Source organism: Suncus etruscus, chromosome 5 (assembly GCF_024139225.1).
Source record: "Suncus etruscus isolate mSunEtr1 chromosome 5, mSunEtr1.pri.cur, whole genome shotgun sequence".
Classification (NCBI taxonomy): domain Eukaryota; kingdom Metazoa; phylum Chordata; class Mammalia; order Eulipotyphla; family Soricidae; genus Suncus; species Suncus etruscus.
In genome coordinates this window covers 88587056-88604238 of record NC_064852.1, presented here as the reverse complement: position 1 = coordinate 88604238, position 17183 = coordinate 88587056, and the positions used below count along the sequence as shown (strand labels likewise).

At 35.2% G+C, this 17183-nt stretch overlaps 1 protein-coding gene across 1 annotated transcript in view; it reads left to right on the top strand.

Annotated features, from left to right (window-relative positions):
* The window catches only part of AGPS (alkylglycerone phosphate synthase), a 162668-nt gene extending 148184 nt beyond the window's left edge, over positions 1-14484 (top strand). Inside the window, 1 exon segment of the mRNA XM_049773405.1 lies at positions 12592-14484. Coding sequence (XP_049629362.1) covers positions 12592-12713 — 122 coding nt within the window. The 3' untranslated portion in view covers positions 12714-14484.
* Positions 14485-17183: the final 2699 nt, after the last annotated feature.

Sequence of the window (17183 nt, the reverse complement as noted above, 5' to 3'; positions counted from 1 at the left end):
CTAAAACATGGAACCTACAGTCTCCTGAGTTTTCAATGTACTTTTTTTTTTTTTTAACAGAGAGTAAATCTGCTTGCTTGGGATGTCTCTGACTGTTACAGCCACTATTTCTAAGAGGGATTAAAAAGGAAACCACAGAAATGTATTTTTGTCACTGTTTTATAGTTGGTGTACTATGTTAGCTTATTTTTCTTCACAAAATTCAGCAAATGAAGACAGGATATGGAAAAAATGTTTTTCCAGATTTTAACTATATTTCCTTCAGATTTAAAGCATTAGAGCATATAACCATGTTATTACATACTGTTCATTGTGTTACTAAGTTTTATAGATCACATCACTAGTAAAAGTTATAGTATATCTTCCTTAGTTATAAGAAGGCTTTTGAGAATAATATAGTTATTTTTATATATAGTTGTTTTTTTAAGTTAAAGCACTTTTGCCCATTCTGTTAATAAAATAGTAAATTGTTAAAAAAAAAACAGGAATGTGTATATTTTTTAATTTTAAGTTGTTTTTATTCAGGGCATGAGGATTAATAGCCATTTAATTAAAAAAATTCTACTCTTGATTCTACCTTGGATTCCCCATATTCCTCTTTCTCTAGTGCATTCTCCACAGCATTTAGCATTCTATAACATGCTGTGTATTTACCCAAGCTTTTAACTATGTTATCATGACTTAATAGTATCACTGCTACTGTTGTAGATATAACATCAGTTTTACTGCACCTTACCCAACACAGGAGTGCCAGTATTCCTTAACATTGTCTCTGACTCTTTTAACCTCCCTCTCTCTTATTTGGCAGCCACAGTTCTCTTGGCAATAGCTCAGGGTTTGTTTTCATTGGCCATTGTGTACTCTAATATTCATACTTTAAAAGTGATCTGTTGCCTCCTGTTAGACAGTGAGAACTGTAAGGACAGAGACTTCCATTTTCTTTTGGTCTTTATGTACCAGCACTAGAGTAGTTGTTAGCCACTGTCAGTCCCTTTTGTACATGTACAAAGGGAACCAAGAGATTTGGGTAAATTAAAAAAAATTGCATATTAAGCCTGGAGAAAACTGCTAAAGTGGGGTGAATGAAGTAGAAAAACACTTTCTAACATTGTGCCATTTTAATTTTTCACTTTTCCTTTTTCTTGGGAGGGATGGGATTTTTGGACACACCAAGCGGCATTCAGGAATTACTCCTGTTCTGTGCTCAGAAAACACTCCTGGCAGGCTCAGGGGACCATATGGAATGCTGGGGATCAAACCCAAGTCAGCAATGCTATCACTCGGGCTCATCATATTGCTTTTTTCTCAACCTCCACCACGAAGTTTCTAACGTATCTGGCAAGCTTTAAAAGGAACGAATTTATCCTTGCTATTTTTAGATGGGGATACTAATAAATATTAGAATAACCAAAATGAGTGAAGAAGTATATTAGAATCTTCTCAAGTAGATTTAAAAAGTTTTGATTAAACACATGAAACGGATTTTGGATATATAAATGTAAGGTATTTAACAATCACTTCGATTATTAGCACCTTTAAAATGTTTGGAAAGCCATTTGCTGTATATTTTACGTTTCTTAAATATGTTCTAGTTCTGGATGCTACCATATAATGTTGATTATAAAAACATTAATTGCTAACAAAATAGTAATATTATGAAGTATTGATGTTTATCTATTATAGATAATAGATTCATTCATCTATAAATTATTCATTTTATTTTTTAATGGTTCATTTTAAATTGCTTACATGTAGGAGGAGGCAAAAATAATTCAGCCATAATTGTTTTCAAAGAAGAAAACTTTCTCTCTGTACCTATCACGTTGCTTTTTGGTACATTCATGTGAACAGCCAACAGTGCATATTTTTCCTTTTAGATCAGCACTGTAGGTTCCCTGTTTGTAATGGAAAATATCAGTGACATAATTCCACAAGAGGAAACATATGACTGACTGAGCCCTTTACATAAGAAATGGAAACTTAGTTTCCAGAAAGGTAATTGGAATTTAGCTGAGTTTTTCTTCATTGTTGAGAGGATGGTTTCAGTGTACTCAAGATTTTGAGTAGCAGAAATTCTGTCAATGCTGGGAATGACCAAATAACCTGCTATATTGAGAGGGAAACTAAACATTTACACAGGACTATTCTGTAAAGATAATAAAATTTTTCCCATAGAATCTATGAGTGAGAATTACTGGAAGTTGGTATAGCAGAACTTTAGATATTACCTATACAAATAGGTGCTGAGAATGCCTTCTTTTTTTTAATTTGTCTTGGTTTGGTTTGGTTTGGGGGCCATACTCAGCAATGCTCATGGTCACTCCTTGCTTTGCACTCAGGAATTATTCCTGGCAGTGCCCAAGGAACCACATGGAATGCTAGATCAGCCATATGCAAGGCAAGCACCTTACTCTATACTATTGCTCTGGACCTTGATGAGAACTTCTTAATAGACTAACAGAACATACATAAACATACTTGAAGTGGTGTACTTATAGACTGGCAATGCAGAAAAATAAAATATTTGCAAATTTAAAATAATTAGCATGAGTTTATATGAAAGTTTGATATTTAATTTATGAAATTTGTGATATTAAACCAAATTATCTAGTGGAAGCTCATGAAAATAGAATAGAAAGAAGTTAACACAATCACAATAGAGGTTAATGAAAATTATACTTTGAAAGTTGTATGCCTTATTATTTAACTAAACTCTAAAAGCATGATTATTCAGTTCTTCGTGGGGAGTGGGGCCATGTGTATATCCCCTAAGCATAGCACCCAGGAGCCCCTCCTACCAATTCTCATCCAACTGGGTTGATGGTTTAACACCAGGGCCCAAGGATGTGTTGCTGCTCAGGCCTGTGGAGCTGAAACCCTGGTGGTAGAAGATCCAGTGGTAGTTGGAGGCCTCAAAGGCTTCACCTTACACTGCTCTGGACACATGTGGTCTCAGGTGTAGAGCCAGGTTAGCCACATAGAAGGCAAGTGCCTTAGCCCATGTTTAATTCTTGATCCCAAAATAAATAAGACACATAGCCCCCTTGTGATGTTTCTGATGCTGCTTAATTTATTTGGATGTTGAGTGGTTTTCATATTAAGAAAGTTCTTTCTGGTCTGATGCCAGAGGTATAACTCAATGAATACATGGTTTGCATGCAGGGGCCCTGGGTTCAATTCCTAATATTACATGGTCCCCCAGACAATGTGGGGAGTCAAAGTAGTGCCTTAGAACTGACCCACAGCCCCTCAGCTGTGCTGGGTGTTCCCTTCACCCCCAACCCCATAAACAAAAGCAAAACAAAATATTTCTTTCCTCTGAATCAGGTTAAAATTCAGTAAATTAAATATTTTAGCATTTTAGAAAGCCACTAATGGAATTATATCACCATTTTCACTGATGTAAAAGTCATCTTTCTGAAAAGCACTAAAGTGATAAATATGTATGTGTTGAAAAAGTAAGGAGAAGGGAAATAGAATAAAAAGTTAACATTTGTAAATCTATAAAATTTTCTAATGGCTTTGCTGCTTAGTTTATTTTCTAATCCTGTTCAAAATTCTGTGGAGCAGGTAATATTGTTATTTTTCAGATTATATGGAAAGGTTCTACAGCTACAATAACTGGCCCAGTGGTGTTGACAATAGTTGTTAGTGGCTAAACCTAACTAAATTTAAATTCTGGTCCTCTGCTTTAGTATTCCTGTTCTTTTACTTAGTAGTAGGCAAAAGTCTTAAAATTTGAAACTGTCAGCCTTTGGATAATTTAAAAAAATATATGGAAAGAAATACTGAATGTTACTGTTTGTCTTCTATTTCTTTAGTATTAAGTTATTTACTCATTCTGCTTCATATATTAAAACAGGGGAGAGTCAGTGTTTTAATTTCCTCCGTAGATACTCTGAGTTTTCTGTTACCTCACCTAAGTCAAATTTGACTTTCTGATTTTTTTCATGCATTCTAACATGAAGATTTCAAACGTATCAGTGCTGTCAGGTTTAAAACAAATGCAGCTCAAGATGATGTTACTCTTCAGTTTCCTGTATAATTTATGTACATTTTCAGGTTTAAGCCTCATCAGCCTTAATTTGTTAAGGACTCAAAATTTGATAAAGTAACATTTATTTTCAAAAATTACTGACCTGCAGATGATCCTAGCAGGGTTTGGTTACATGTTACTTTATTGAGACTTGCCTCACTATTAAATAGAAAACTTCCATTTATATGATATTTTTCATAGTCATATTCTATGTAGTCAAAAATGTAACAGCGTGGAAATAAACTCTAAACTACCTGGTTTGTGTTAATACAAAAAAGGCCTATGTAAGCCTGAATATTGTAATGCCCCATGCTCTGCCAGCTTGCTCTCTTGTATTCCTGCTCTCCATAGTGCTGGCCTCAGTCTAACCAGGACATAAAACACTGTTTAGGTTTCCCTCATGCCTACAAGTATCTCCTTTCCACCTTCCCTCTCATGCAAGTCACTCTTTTTCTGCTGTGACTAATGCAGTATCCTCATTACTGCTCTGTCTCTTCTGTTCTTGCTCCCAGATTCTCATTTCTATTGTCTTCAATATCAATGTTTTCCTCTTATATCTAGAATAAAAACTTAAACCCTTATCAGAACCTTCAAGGAAAAACAAACTCTGTTTCTCATCTCATTATATTCCCCTCTAGCAACATTGGCTTTCTTGTTCTTTCTCAGACATGTAAACCCCTTAACGGCCTAACCATTTGTGCCTCTTTTTCTAGTGTTCTTTTCTATTCCCTTCCCTGAGATATTTGCCTGGTTGCCTTCTCCATTATTGCTTTTCTGACAAAAATGTCACCTTCTGAGGCCGGAGCAATAGTGCAGCAGTGGGATGATTGCTATGCATGTGCCTGACCCAAGACAGACTTGGGTTCAATCCCTGGCATCCTATATGGTCCCCCAAGCCAGAAGCAATTTCTTAGCGCATAGCCAGGAGTAAGCCCTGAGTGTTACTGGGTGTGGCCCAAAAACCAAATAAAAATAAAAACCAATAAATAAATAAATAAATAAAAATGTCACCTTCTTAACAGTGTTTTCCCTCTACAGTATGTAGCTTCTGAGTTCCTCATTTGAAGAAATTCAAATCTTGTTTTTCTTAGCTAGAATAGACTGTTTGACGTAGAAATGTTCAATATATTAATACAGAATTTGGAATAGTTTTGTAAATTTTCAAACAGCATTGATTCTTTTATGTTAGAAAGGCAATAATCTCATTGTTACTTTAGTTTTAAATATGTAATAATAAAGCCTAGTTTGAATATAGCTTCATGGAAAGGCTGATTTCTTCTATAACAGTTCTGGAATGTACTATCTGGGTGTGGAAAAGTAGGATCAAATAATATACATTACTGTATTGCTTTCTTTTAACTGAGACATTCATTCATAGATGAATTTAGTGTACAATTCCATTTTAAGATTGTCTTAAAATAGAGGTTTAAGAGCTTTATGAATGGGGGCTAAAATCTATGCTTTGGAATCAAATCTTTATTTCAATCCTGACTCTGAATTTAGTAACTGTCTGATCTTAAGGAAATTACTTCTCTGAGTGACAGTGTTCTCATCTATAAAATGAAAATTTTAGTGCTTACTTAATAGATTAGTGTGAGGCTTAAAAGTGATAACCAATGTATTGCATTCTAGTGTCTTATATATAGGTACTCAAAAAACAGTACCCTTAAAAATAGCAATAGATTTTGGCTTATACTGATAAGTCCTCTCATAACCATTGAAAAAAAGGGGTACGGTTTGTTAAGTTTAAATTCTTAATGAATTTTCACTTGTAACCAAGTTACAGGAGATCAAGCAAGTTGATCTCAATCTATAGCAGTATTTTCTAGAAGTTGGTGATATCCTCAGACAGGGGGCACTGGAAGGATCCAGATGGGTATTAAAACCTGTGGACGCAATTAGAGGAGGCACTTTCTTTTTGTGTGCTTAAATAAAGTAGATTTATGGTCGTAGTAGTGGGGGAGTTGGGATGATTATGTATTTTTTATGAAGAAATTTTTTATTTGTCAGTAGGTCAGATAAGTTTGGGAAACTATATAGGAAGTTCTGTTATGGTCTGGAGAGGGGGAAAATTCCTTTATAGTACTGGCTGTAAGATGTCTATTTTCATAAATGCTCCTCTGTTTAAGAATAACTGTTTGATTTGTCAATTTCAAATACTTTGTGCTATTCAGTATAATTCCATAAGGTCTATACCTTTCTGTATAAATTATAAAATGAGTGGATTTAATTGTTTTGTTAAACTGAATCAGTGCTGGAGCATTTTGAGGATCACTTTATTTTTAGGTATAGAGGGGAAAACTTTTTTAAATTTGTTTTGTCTTGAACTTAAAACTCAAATTGACCTCACTGATATTTGGTCAGTGTCTTAATGCTCTCAGTACCATTTTTGAGTTCCAGAGTAGAAGGGCTGGGGGTTGGGAGAATATTGATGTAATTTCTCTAAGAGGGTTTGGCCTTTAATTGTGATTAATAACAGTTGCTTTCACTATCTGGAAACAGACAGGCTGGTTTGTCTGCCTACAATCATGCTGTGATAAATGAAGCTATTTTAACTTCTGGTTTTGTGTATCAAAGAAAACAGATGTAGTCTGGAACCGGAGGCTATAGGAAATATAAAACCTGCTTAACTTAATCTTCATAGTGCTTGTTTTTATAACTGACGAGATGGTCAGTTTAAACAGCAGAGTTTATATCAGCAATGTATTTTCGATTTATAAGTTAAGTTTTAAGTTGTTCATTTGCTAGAATTGTACTGTAGTCTTTGTCATAAAGTTAAAACACCTTGATTCAATAGGAGCCAGAGCAGTGGCAAAGGGTAAGGCGTCTCATATGGTCCCCCAAGCCAGGAGTGATTTCTGAGCTCATATAGCCAGGAGTAACCTCTGAGCATTACCGGGTGTCCCCCCCCCCCCCCGCCAAAAAAAAAATCCCTAAGACTTAAAAAAAAAAAAGAAACCTTGATTCAGTATAACTAGTCTTAGATTAAATACAGTATTTTTAACCTAATCAGAGTTATTTTCTATTACTCAGAGAATAATGGGAGGATAGCTTCTCCTAGCTTCTTTTCTAGCTTTAACAGAATTTAATTGTAAAAATAGACTATTCAAAAGAATAAGGAAAACTTTATCTTTAAGGTCATTTGTTGAAAACCTGTAGTGTGAAGTAAAAGACAGGTTGGTAAGGAAAAAATAAAATCACCCCCGTTTGTAGATGACTTGCCTATGTAGAAAATCCCCAAGAATTTACAAAAATAAGATAAACAAAATAGCAGAACTACAACACAATTTGTAGAATGACTTATCTATGCAGAAAATCCCCAAGAATAAAATCAAAATAAGCAAAATTACAGAACTATAACACAATTTAATTGCTTTTTTATATTATTTAAAACAAATATAGTAAACAAATATGTATATCATCTATATTCAAAAAATTACACCAAGAGAGTGAGTAAGTTCTGACCACTAATGGGTGTGATCCTGAAAACCATCTCAGCCCCATTTTTTTTTTATATTTTAGGGGTTGATTGATTAGGTTTTTTTGGGGGGGGGGAATGCATTAGATGCAAGACTTTACCTTTTTAAGTTTTTAACTTGCCATTGGTTTGTAAACATTTCAAGAGTACTAAATCTAGGTTTTTTAAAATTTAAATTGGATCTTTATAATAATGCTAAAGTGGTATTCAAAATGCTTAAGCTAAAATTTTTAGACGTAATTAGTTGTTTTAATTTTTAGGTTTTTTTTTAACTTTGACTAAATTCTACTTCTGAGCTTTAGCTTCAGTCATCTGAATGTATGATTCATTTCATAATTTCTTTTTTTTTTAGTTTTTTTGTTTTTTGTTTTTTGGGCCACACCCGGCGGTGCTCAGGGGTTACTCCTGGCTGTCTGCTCAGAAATAGCTCCTGGCAGGCACGGGGGACCATATGGGACACCGGGATTCGAACCAACCACCTTTGGTCCTGGATCGGCTTGCAAGGCAAACGCCACTGTGCTATCTCTCCGGGCCCCTAATTTCTTTTTAAAATAAGCATATGTTTTTCAACTTAGATATGTAAGTCAGAAGTTTCTTTTTTGATTGTTTTTAGATTTGGGGGGAGGGCACACCTGGCCTTGTTCAGGGTTTATTCCAATTTCTGTGCTCTGGCAGTGCTTGGGGGAATCATATGGGGTGGTAGGGTTCAAACCCTGCCCAGCTTATGCAAGGCAAGCACCCTACTCTCTATACTATTGCTTTGGCCCTGAAAGTTACCAACTTTATATATATACTGGCTGGAGTGATAGCACAGCGGTAGGGCATTTGCTTTGCGCGCAGTCAACCTGGGATGGACCCGGGTTTCATGCTCGGCATCTGATATGGTCTCCCGAGCCTGCCAGGATTAATTTCTGAGAGCAGAGCCTGGAGTAACCTCTGAGCACAGCTGGGTGTGGCTCAAAAACAAACAGAAAAAGAAAAGTAAGTAAAATACTCTGACTAACAAACCCCAGATGTAATCTGTTTAAGATGAAACTTCGGGTAGTTTTGCTAATTTGTCTTTTTTTTTTGGGGGGGGAGCCACACCCGGCGGTGCTCAGGGGTTATTCCTGGCTATATGCTCAGAAATAGCTCCTGGCAGGCACGGGGGACCATATGGGACGCCAGGAATCGAACCAACCACCTTAGGTCCTGGATTGGCTGTTTGCAAGGCAAATGCCGCTATACTATCTCTCTGGCCCCTAATTTGTCATTTTTGTTAATAAACGTATAGTTCTCTTAAACTACAAAGAACAGTTCCATATAATTTTTGGTGGCTAGGCAATCCACTGCGTTCACATTTTCCCACATAATACCCCTCTCTAGTCCTTATGTAAATGTTAGCTGTTGCAAGTCAGCCCCTGAAGAGGTTGACTTATGGAGGGATGGAGGATGAGGTCTTTCCCCTCCAGCTCGGAGCACGCGTCTGCCACCCTGTCCAGCCGGTTCTGAGGTGAAACAGCGGGTAAACAGCTCGCAGACAGTCAGGCTTGTGGAAATATTAGCTTTATTCAGTGGACAAGAGTGAAGTCCAAAGACTCAGCATAAGTTCCAGCCAAAAGCCTCTCGCCTTCCACAGACCCTTGTTTTTATCCCCCAGAATCAGGTACCACCCAATGGTGGAAGCAGAATCAGGTACCACCCTAGGGTGGGGGCAGAATGCCAGGTCACACCCTAGGGTAGGGCACAATCACCGATCAGGGTAGGGTCAGTAACTTAATAATCCCCTAAAATATTTACATACACAACAGTTAGTTAATTAAAAAAATATTTTTTGGAGGGTTTGGGACCATACCTCGCAATGCTCAGGTTACTTCCCGAGTCTGCTCTCAGGAATCACTCCTGGCAGGCTTAGGGGACCATATGAGATGGGATGCCAGGGATCAAACCAGTGTTGGTTGTAAACAAGGCAAACATCCTACATGCTATACTAGATTTTTTTTTTGTTAGTTTTTATTTTGTTTTGGGACAATTCCAGGGGTCTCGGGTTACTTCTGGTTCTGTACTCGGGAATTACTCTGGTGGGCTCAGGGGACCATTGGATGCTGAGAATCAAACCTGAGTCAGCCTCATGCAAGACAAGCACTCAACCTGCTCTACTCAGTTCTATTTGTGGAAAATCAGAAGTCAGGGAATATAATTGATATAATGAATATAGCTATGAATATCCCAAAACAGAGCATCAAGGGCTAAAGAGAGATCTGAATAAACTTCATGTGGTATGGATATATGTTTGTAAATGCATATATATATGCATATAATTATATGCTTTTTCAGTGGATAACTGTCACAAACAAGGAATGTTGAAATCTTAGACCTCCTGTTCTTTGATTGTTTTATTCACCCAATTTCCTTTCCTCCAAGTGGCATGCTACATAAAAAAGAGAATAGTTTTTTTTTCTGAAATAAACTGTACAAATGCTTAGACAACTACTTTAGAATTATGTACATACATGCATTACACATGTACATAGTATAGTCAGCTGATTTCTAAATGCCTAGCAGAGTAAATATATACTGAAGAGAGTGTTATTGACATTGTTGCTTAAATCTACAAGAAAGAAAAGTGTAGTTGTAAGTTTGATCTTTCTTTGGCATTAGGACCTTTAGAGTTTTAATTTATCTGTTCATCAGAGACAGCCACCAAAAATCTCTAAAATTTCTTATTTCCAGTTGTGTCTTATTATGAAGACATGTTATGTTACTTAAGTTGTTCTGTCTGTACATTTATTGTACTAAAGTAGATGACTCTGAAATTGGTAAGCAAATTTAAGAATGTTCATGGCCTCTTTAATTGCATAAGTCATGATATCTGACTTCATTTCAGATTTTGTGATAGCTGACCAGACCTCGCTATCAAGGGGTTAATTCTTTCATTAAATATGTTTATAAGGGGCCAACAACTATGCTGGCTCTACTGCTTTTTTTTTTAAACTTTCTAGTTCACTAATCAAATGTATTTTAGATTGATTATTGTAAAAGTATAAACCATAGAAAATTTGACAAGATAGATGTGTAAATTATCCCTCTGACAGAACTAATGATGCACTCCAAGCACCTTCTGTTTCCCAGTGCTTGGTAAGCGACTTCATTAAATATGCAATGGCTGTTGGGTGGCTTCTCTGCCAATGGTTCAGTTCCTCACGGAATTGCATTATTACTAGAGGTGTAAAACTAGCAGACAAGCTAGCTGTTGGGCATCCTGCTGAGGTTCTAATGTGCTCCATCTTGTTGGAGCAGTTGTTTGCAGTCTTTTCAGGACAATTACATCCATAACCACAGGACACATTCAGTGAAGCTATATTACAGATAACAGTGGAGACTGGCATTCACTGCTCCTCTTTTCCTTCTTGATCTCCCTCTATGTGGGTAGCTTTATAATTATGCAGCTTCTATCAGTCTAAGGAGTTGCTTATTACTTTTAAATCTCTAGGTGCAAATATGAAAATAACTGATTTGTAATCTCTTTTTTATTTCGTAAAAATCATAAAATATTTGAAATAGTGAGGCTTTATATATTCTAATTCCCTTGCAGATGAGAAATCTGAGATTGACACATTTGTTCAAAGATGTTATTATCAGGGGCAGCCTTTTGAACCTTTTAGTTGGTAGAAATTGTGTACATAGGTATTCGTAATATTTGTCTTCTGGTCTTAGAACTAAAAAGTCTTAGACCTTTGTTTCTCTTGAATATTTTTTTACCTGCTGTATCTAATTTTCTCCATCTTAATTCAACCATATTGTTGCTTTTTTTGATTCTAGAAGCCACACCAAAAATTTTTGCTTTGTGAGATAACTATTTATTAGTTTAATGACAGTGTAATGATTCCTTGGAGAACTGGACACAAAAGCCAGTTTGAACTGAGCTTGAAATGATACTTATGGTGTCCAAAGAATAGGCACATTGGTGTATCACTGCAGCCTGATAAATGGGAGTGCATTTTCCAATGACAGGCTGAATACTTCAACAAGAGAAGGTTTCCCATTTGGGTTGGCCAATTAAATCACTGTTGATGACTTCGGATCATTAATGAACATTTGTGGAAAATGACCGTTTGAATTCACTTATTACTGTGAAGTGGTGGGAAAGTACTAACCACTAATAGCCTTATCCATAAATTAAAAGATGATCCATTTCACTGCAAATAATTCAGCACATTGCTTTGCTTTAAATAAAATAGTAAGTTGACATCTCTGAATGCTTTTTACATATCCTTTGTTACTGAAGTTCTACTTAGAAAAGGTTGCTTTTCCACTGAGTGTCTTTTAAAAAGTAATTTATGCTGTTAATCATTGTTCTCAGAATAAAATAGCAAGATCTAAAAACAAAAGGGGAAGATTATACAGCATATTTTAAAAGCATAGATGAAGTTTAAATTGGATTCTATATTTTATTTATTTGGTGCTTTAAAAACAGGATTGAACTAGTCTCCATTATTTGGGAACAGCAAATTTAAAAGTAATAAGAAAATATAGACAAAAGATTCATAATGGGTTTTGCTTAAGCCCATTAAATGTTCTTTTCTTAATTAAAATTTTCTTCAAATATTAAGATTCTCTTTTTTTTTTTAAGCTTTTTTCCCTCTTAGTAAAAATACCTTACAGATACCTACCTTGTCGTTTTAGCTATAGCATATCAAGCAGATTTACATGGATATGATGCTTTTCTTTGTTTAACTTCATTTTCTCCAAGCTTTGGTATGTTTGGATTTTTAAGTCTGGGTAATTCTTTTGAAATGCACAGTTTTCTCATTTTTTGATTTGTAAAATGGGCTGTAATCTCCATCCAGGCTTCCTTCGTCTCCATTTCATAGTTTACAAAGGAAAGAGACGCTGTGGAGCAGGGCTTCCCCTGGGAGTTCACTGGACTTAATGAGCTTGATAGTCTGGTGGGCTCAATAAATCAAATAAAGCAAAACATTTCTCATTTTTGAATAAAAGCATTTATCACACAGTGTTTGTTCATTCGTGGTCACAAGATTGATTGGTTCCCAGCGTCATAGTGTATATTAAAGCATTTTTGATTTTTTTTTTCCAGTGGGCAAGTTACGGAAGCAGTGGCTCAAGGAAAGTATCTCTGATGTCGGCTTTGGGATGCTGAAGTCTGTCAAGGAATATGTGGACCCCAATAACATCTTTGGAAACAGAAACCTTTTATAAATCCATTACTATTGTTATGAAAAGTCACTTTTTTATTCAACTATGATTATACCAGTAATCAAATATATCATGGACTATATTTCAGACACATTTGTTTATTGGTTTTAAAAAAAGTTTGTTTCATTCTGTACTTTGTTCTGTTTCTACATCTACTACGGTCTTGTCAGACGAAATACCTAAATCTCTCTCATCTTAGGTGCGTAAGTTTACAGCCACCTGGTCATCATTTTAGATTTCAGTCAAGACAGCGCAGGGCTGCCAGTGGTCTAGAGGACAGTACTGTCAGCTGTTCTGTATCGATGCTTCCTCTTGCAAGGGAGGGAAAGGCAGGTTTTGGTTTCATTTTTTACTTATCTTGCCTCTTTTCTAAAAGAACATTTTTAGAAGGCAGTTACCTAAGGAAGGATTCTACTGAGGAGTGTTTTCTTGTGCGTAGGCCCTGAAGGAGGAAACTCACCAAAGAGTGTGGGCAGCCTGTTTCCTAGGATGCTCCAGTGCTGTCAGGTGCTTGGCCTACAGTTTTCTTGGAAATCAACATACTGTTAAAAAGCCTGAAATCATCATTATACAAATTATTCTGTTTGGGAACATTTTTTGTTGTCCATGTTTCTGTTCTAAGGAGGTATTATGTTGTATTAGTATCATTGAGGCAACCTATTGTTATAGCCTAGTTCGTTCATTGTATGTTTTCTAAGTTAATGTCACTCATTGTATGTGAAGAACAGATTTACCACAAAATGAAAGACTTTATTCAACTCTGAGTCCTGATGTTTCTGATTCCACATTGTTGCTGAGATGCAGAGGAAGCTGCTCTAGAGATAAACTCTTTACACATCAGATCTCCAGTTCAAATCATCTTTTGGCTAAAGAAACCATCATTATCCAGCTATTGAGTTTGAAAGCCTCAATAGTTTCAGTGGCAAAATCTTTTTTAATTAACCCAAAACATGATAAAATTTCATATAAAAGTAAAGCTTCAGTTTAGTTTTGAATAATGGTTTCATGCCTTTTATGAATTACTGGTTTAACATAAATTTTAAGAAATGTAATTTATTAATACACATACCAAGATCAAAAGTTTGAAAAAAAATCTTATTTCTTAAACAGTAGTGAGAACATTAATCACATTTAGTAAACATTTTTACATTCAAACCTGGGTATTAAAATAAGAGAAACAATTACTTTGAATCACTGTCAAATTTCATGATTTACATTTTGAGATGGATTCTTTTCTTAATGTAATACTTTTGATAATTTTTTTAAAGTAATATTTGATCAGATGATGTAAGTCAAAATGCTGACAGTCCTTTAAAAGGACACATTGTCTGTAAATGTAGCAGCAGCTCCAAAATATTTTTGGACAGTTTGATATCTTTTATATCTAAAGTAGCCTTACCAGGAAAGTGAAAATTTAAAATTAACAAAAGTATTTTTAAGACTTCAAAATGACAAAATAATTTTTAGCTAATAAAATTGGCCTCAGACTAAAAATGTGTAAATCAAAATAAATATTAGTTGGACAACAAATATCTAAGTGTTCATTAGACCTGCCTCTTCTCATCAGTGATTTATTTTTAATTATAAAAATTTCAGCAAATCTTTCCTTAAAGCTTTTGATTTCTGAAATTGTTGGATACTTGAGGAAATTACATTTGCCTCTAGAATTATAACAAGCCAGCTTTCTAAAATGCATCTACTCACGAAGGTAATATTTTTTCTAAACGGTGATCAAAATGTTTAATTTGGTACTAATATCTCACCAAAGTGTATTTCTGAGTAATTTTTTTAAAAAATAAAACTAATTCATAAGCAGATCCATTCCTTTCATGTGGTTGTTCTGACATTCTTTCCTAAAAAGTGCAGATTTCAGCAGCCTCAGAAATCTTTGACATTAGGAAATTATAAATGTAACCACTGAAATTCGTATTCATTGTTGCACATAAAATTAATGGAAATTAGTAATAGTGATTTCTAGATTTCTCCCCTTGTATGCTAGACTCCCCAACCTTAATTTTATAGTGATGACTGCATTTTATAGGTGGAATCATTTCTACAGGGATCATCTTGAACAGCATGAACGTTCGTCAGCATGGCTTCATCCTGATGTACTTGCTCAGGAAGCTTTTCTCAACCCTGGCACACACCAGCTTCTGAGAGAAAGGTGGCTCAACTCATCCTTACTACCTTTGAAGAGGGAGTTCTTGAGTGAATCCTGAAGTATGGAAAGCTTGCCCCTTATCCCTGGAGTTGATATTGGCTTCATAAAGTTTAAGCTCAGAGAACATTGTTTCTATTAGTAGCCTTACCTCATTTTGAGGGAGTTGATTTAAGTTAGTTCACTGGCTCTGATTTCAGAACTTCCTTAATACTGACCATTTAGTCTGAAGTCAGTCACATTTTGAATATATAGTGTGATGCTGTCATAGTGGGGTAAGCGGCTTTAGAGGGAATGAAAATTGTCAGAAAAGGCACAGGTGATTAAAAGTTCAATATGAACAGGCTTACTGAACATTAGAGAAATGGTTGCCTTTATGTTCAGTGCAGTTTAACAGTGCACAAGTGAATTTAGCTTTATGCTAACTAACCTGAGCTTTTTGTAGGTCATCTGCATTTTATCTTTAAGAAAGATGACTAAATTCTCTACTCCATTCAGGAATTGGGAATTTATTCCAAAATACATGTTATAGTACTTTATTGAAAAGTTATTTATTTATGAAGTTGGAAGCCCAGTGTGAATAATCAATCAATTTTGGAAGACAGTGCAATAAAGGATACGCTTCCATCAGTGTATATACTATACTAAATGGTTGTAAAGAAAACTGTATTCCAAAATATTCTATTAACTGCTAGATCCTTGCTCCATTTTTTTAAAATGTCATTCTGCATGTTGGCTCTAGAGATTATTCTCCTTTGTCACATTCTTTTCTGGCTACAGCTTCTGATCAGTGAAGCCCCACAGTCCAGCTGAAGTGTGTCAACCTTCCCTGTTAAAATGGGACTGGATTTGGTTGAGCCTTTGTTTTATGTAACTATGACATAGCATAGATTCATGAAATGCATGTGCGAGACCTTGAGGCTGCCAAGATGGAATACTGGGAAAATGTATGTTTTCAGAAACACTTGACAGGAGTTGGACAATAGCTTGTATAAAATGTTGTTTACCACTTCATCTTTAGCAACTTTTATTTTAATTAGGGCATGGCTCATTGTTGAAAAAAGAAAAGGTTTCAGTTTAGGGTTGAAAAATCCGGTCACTTTTGGCTTTATGAGTAATGAAATTTGACTTTACGAAAGACTTCATGTCATGGTCCCAACTCCCACCTCACCCCTCAAAGAGCCACATGTCAACAAATTTTTATACTTTCTTATTTTAATTTTCTGAAAAGGAAATTTTCTACTTGTTTAAGTAGAAATACTGATGCTAAAGTACAACGTCTGTAAACAGATTTTAAATTGTTGATATAGGTCTTATATGAAGGATATGTTACTCATTTTTTGTTCCCAAAGCCAGTGTTTATTTTCAGTTGTGTAATTTGATTGTCAATATATATATATATACATATATATATATGTATATATAAATGTCACAGACTCTTGAATTTCTAATAAAATAGACCTGGGTCTGTGACAGTTTTCTTTCCTTTGAAGAAGTGAAGCTGTCTGACCTGTTTAACACATGGGCTTTTCTTTCAATTTATTCATCCCCAAATTTTATAGTTTTCGTAATGAAGCATATTCAAGTGCATCTAAATACAATGAAATACCTTTGAGTATATTGTTAGCTAGGTTTTAACACTTTTTTAAATTAATGTTACATTCCTAGAGTTGTTTCCTGTGAACCTGTAACATTCCCAATTGAATCTTGGAAGATCCTCAAAGAATTTGCACCTTGTGCTCTGAGTACAATTCCTCAACAGGTGTGATAAGAGCCACTGATTTATAGAACACTCAAGCCAAAGAACCCTTGCAGAACTAAGTAAGTTCTGTGAACATGAAAAGATTGTTTTAAGTTTACAAAGGAGATATACTATTTTTTCCCTTGAGGAGAAAAACAATACAAGGAGTGTTAATAGGAAGAACTTTTCCCAGAAATTAAACATTTAATGCTGAGAGAGAAGAAAAAAATTTTAATGTGGGATTATAATCAGCATATATACATCTTATTGTTGAGAATATTTTTCATGAACTACATGAGCATCCTGTAAAACATTTACCCAAGTGATCTTCACATATCCAAAAGGGACATGAAATGCTTCTACTGGTATATGGTTTCTATAAAGAATTCTATTTTGAGTTACTTAAGGAATAGTCCTGAAAGTTCACAGTGCCTTGTTGGGATTTATTTTTCCATAAAATAGCCATTATTTTAAAAGTGTAGGAAAGGATGAATATTTATTAACGATAGAGGGTTTAGCAGTTCAAGGCTATTCCTCTTCAAGAACATGTCAGGAATTAAGTAGTTTTATGTCA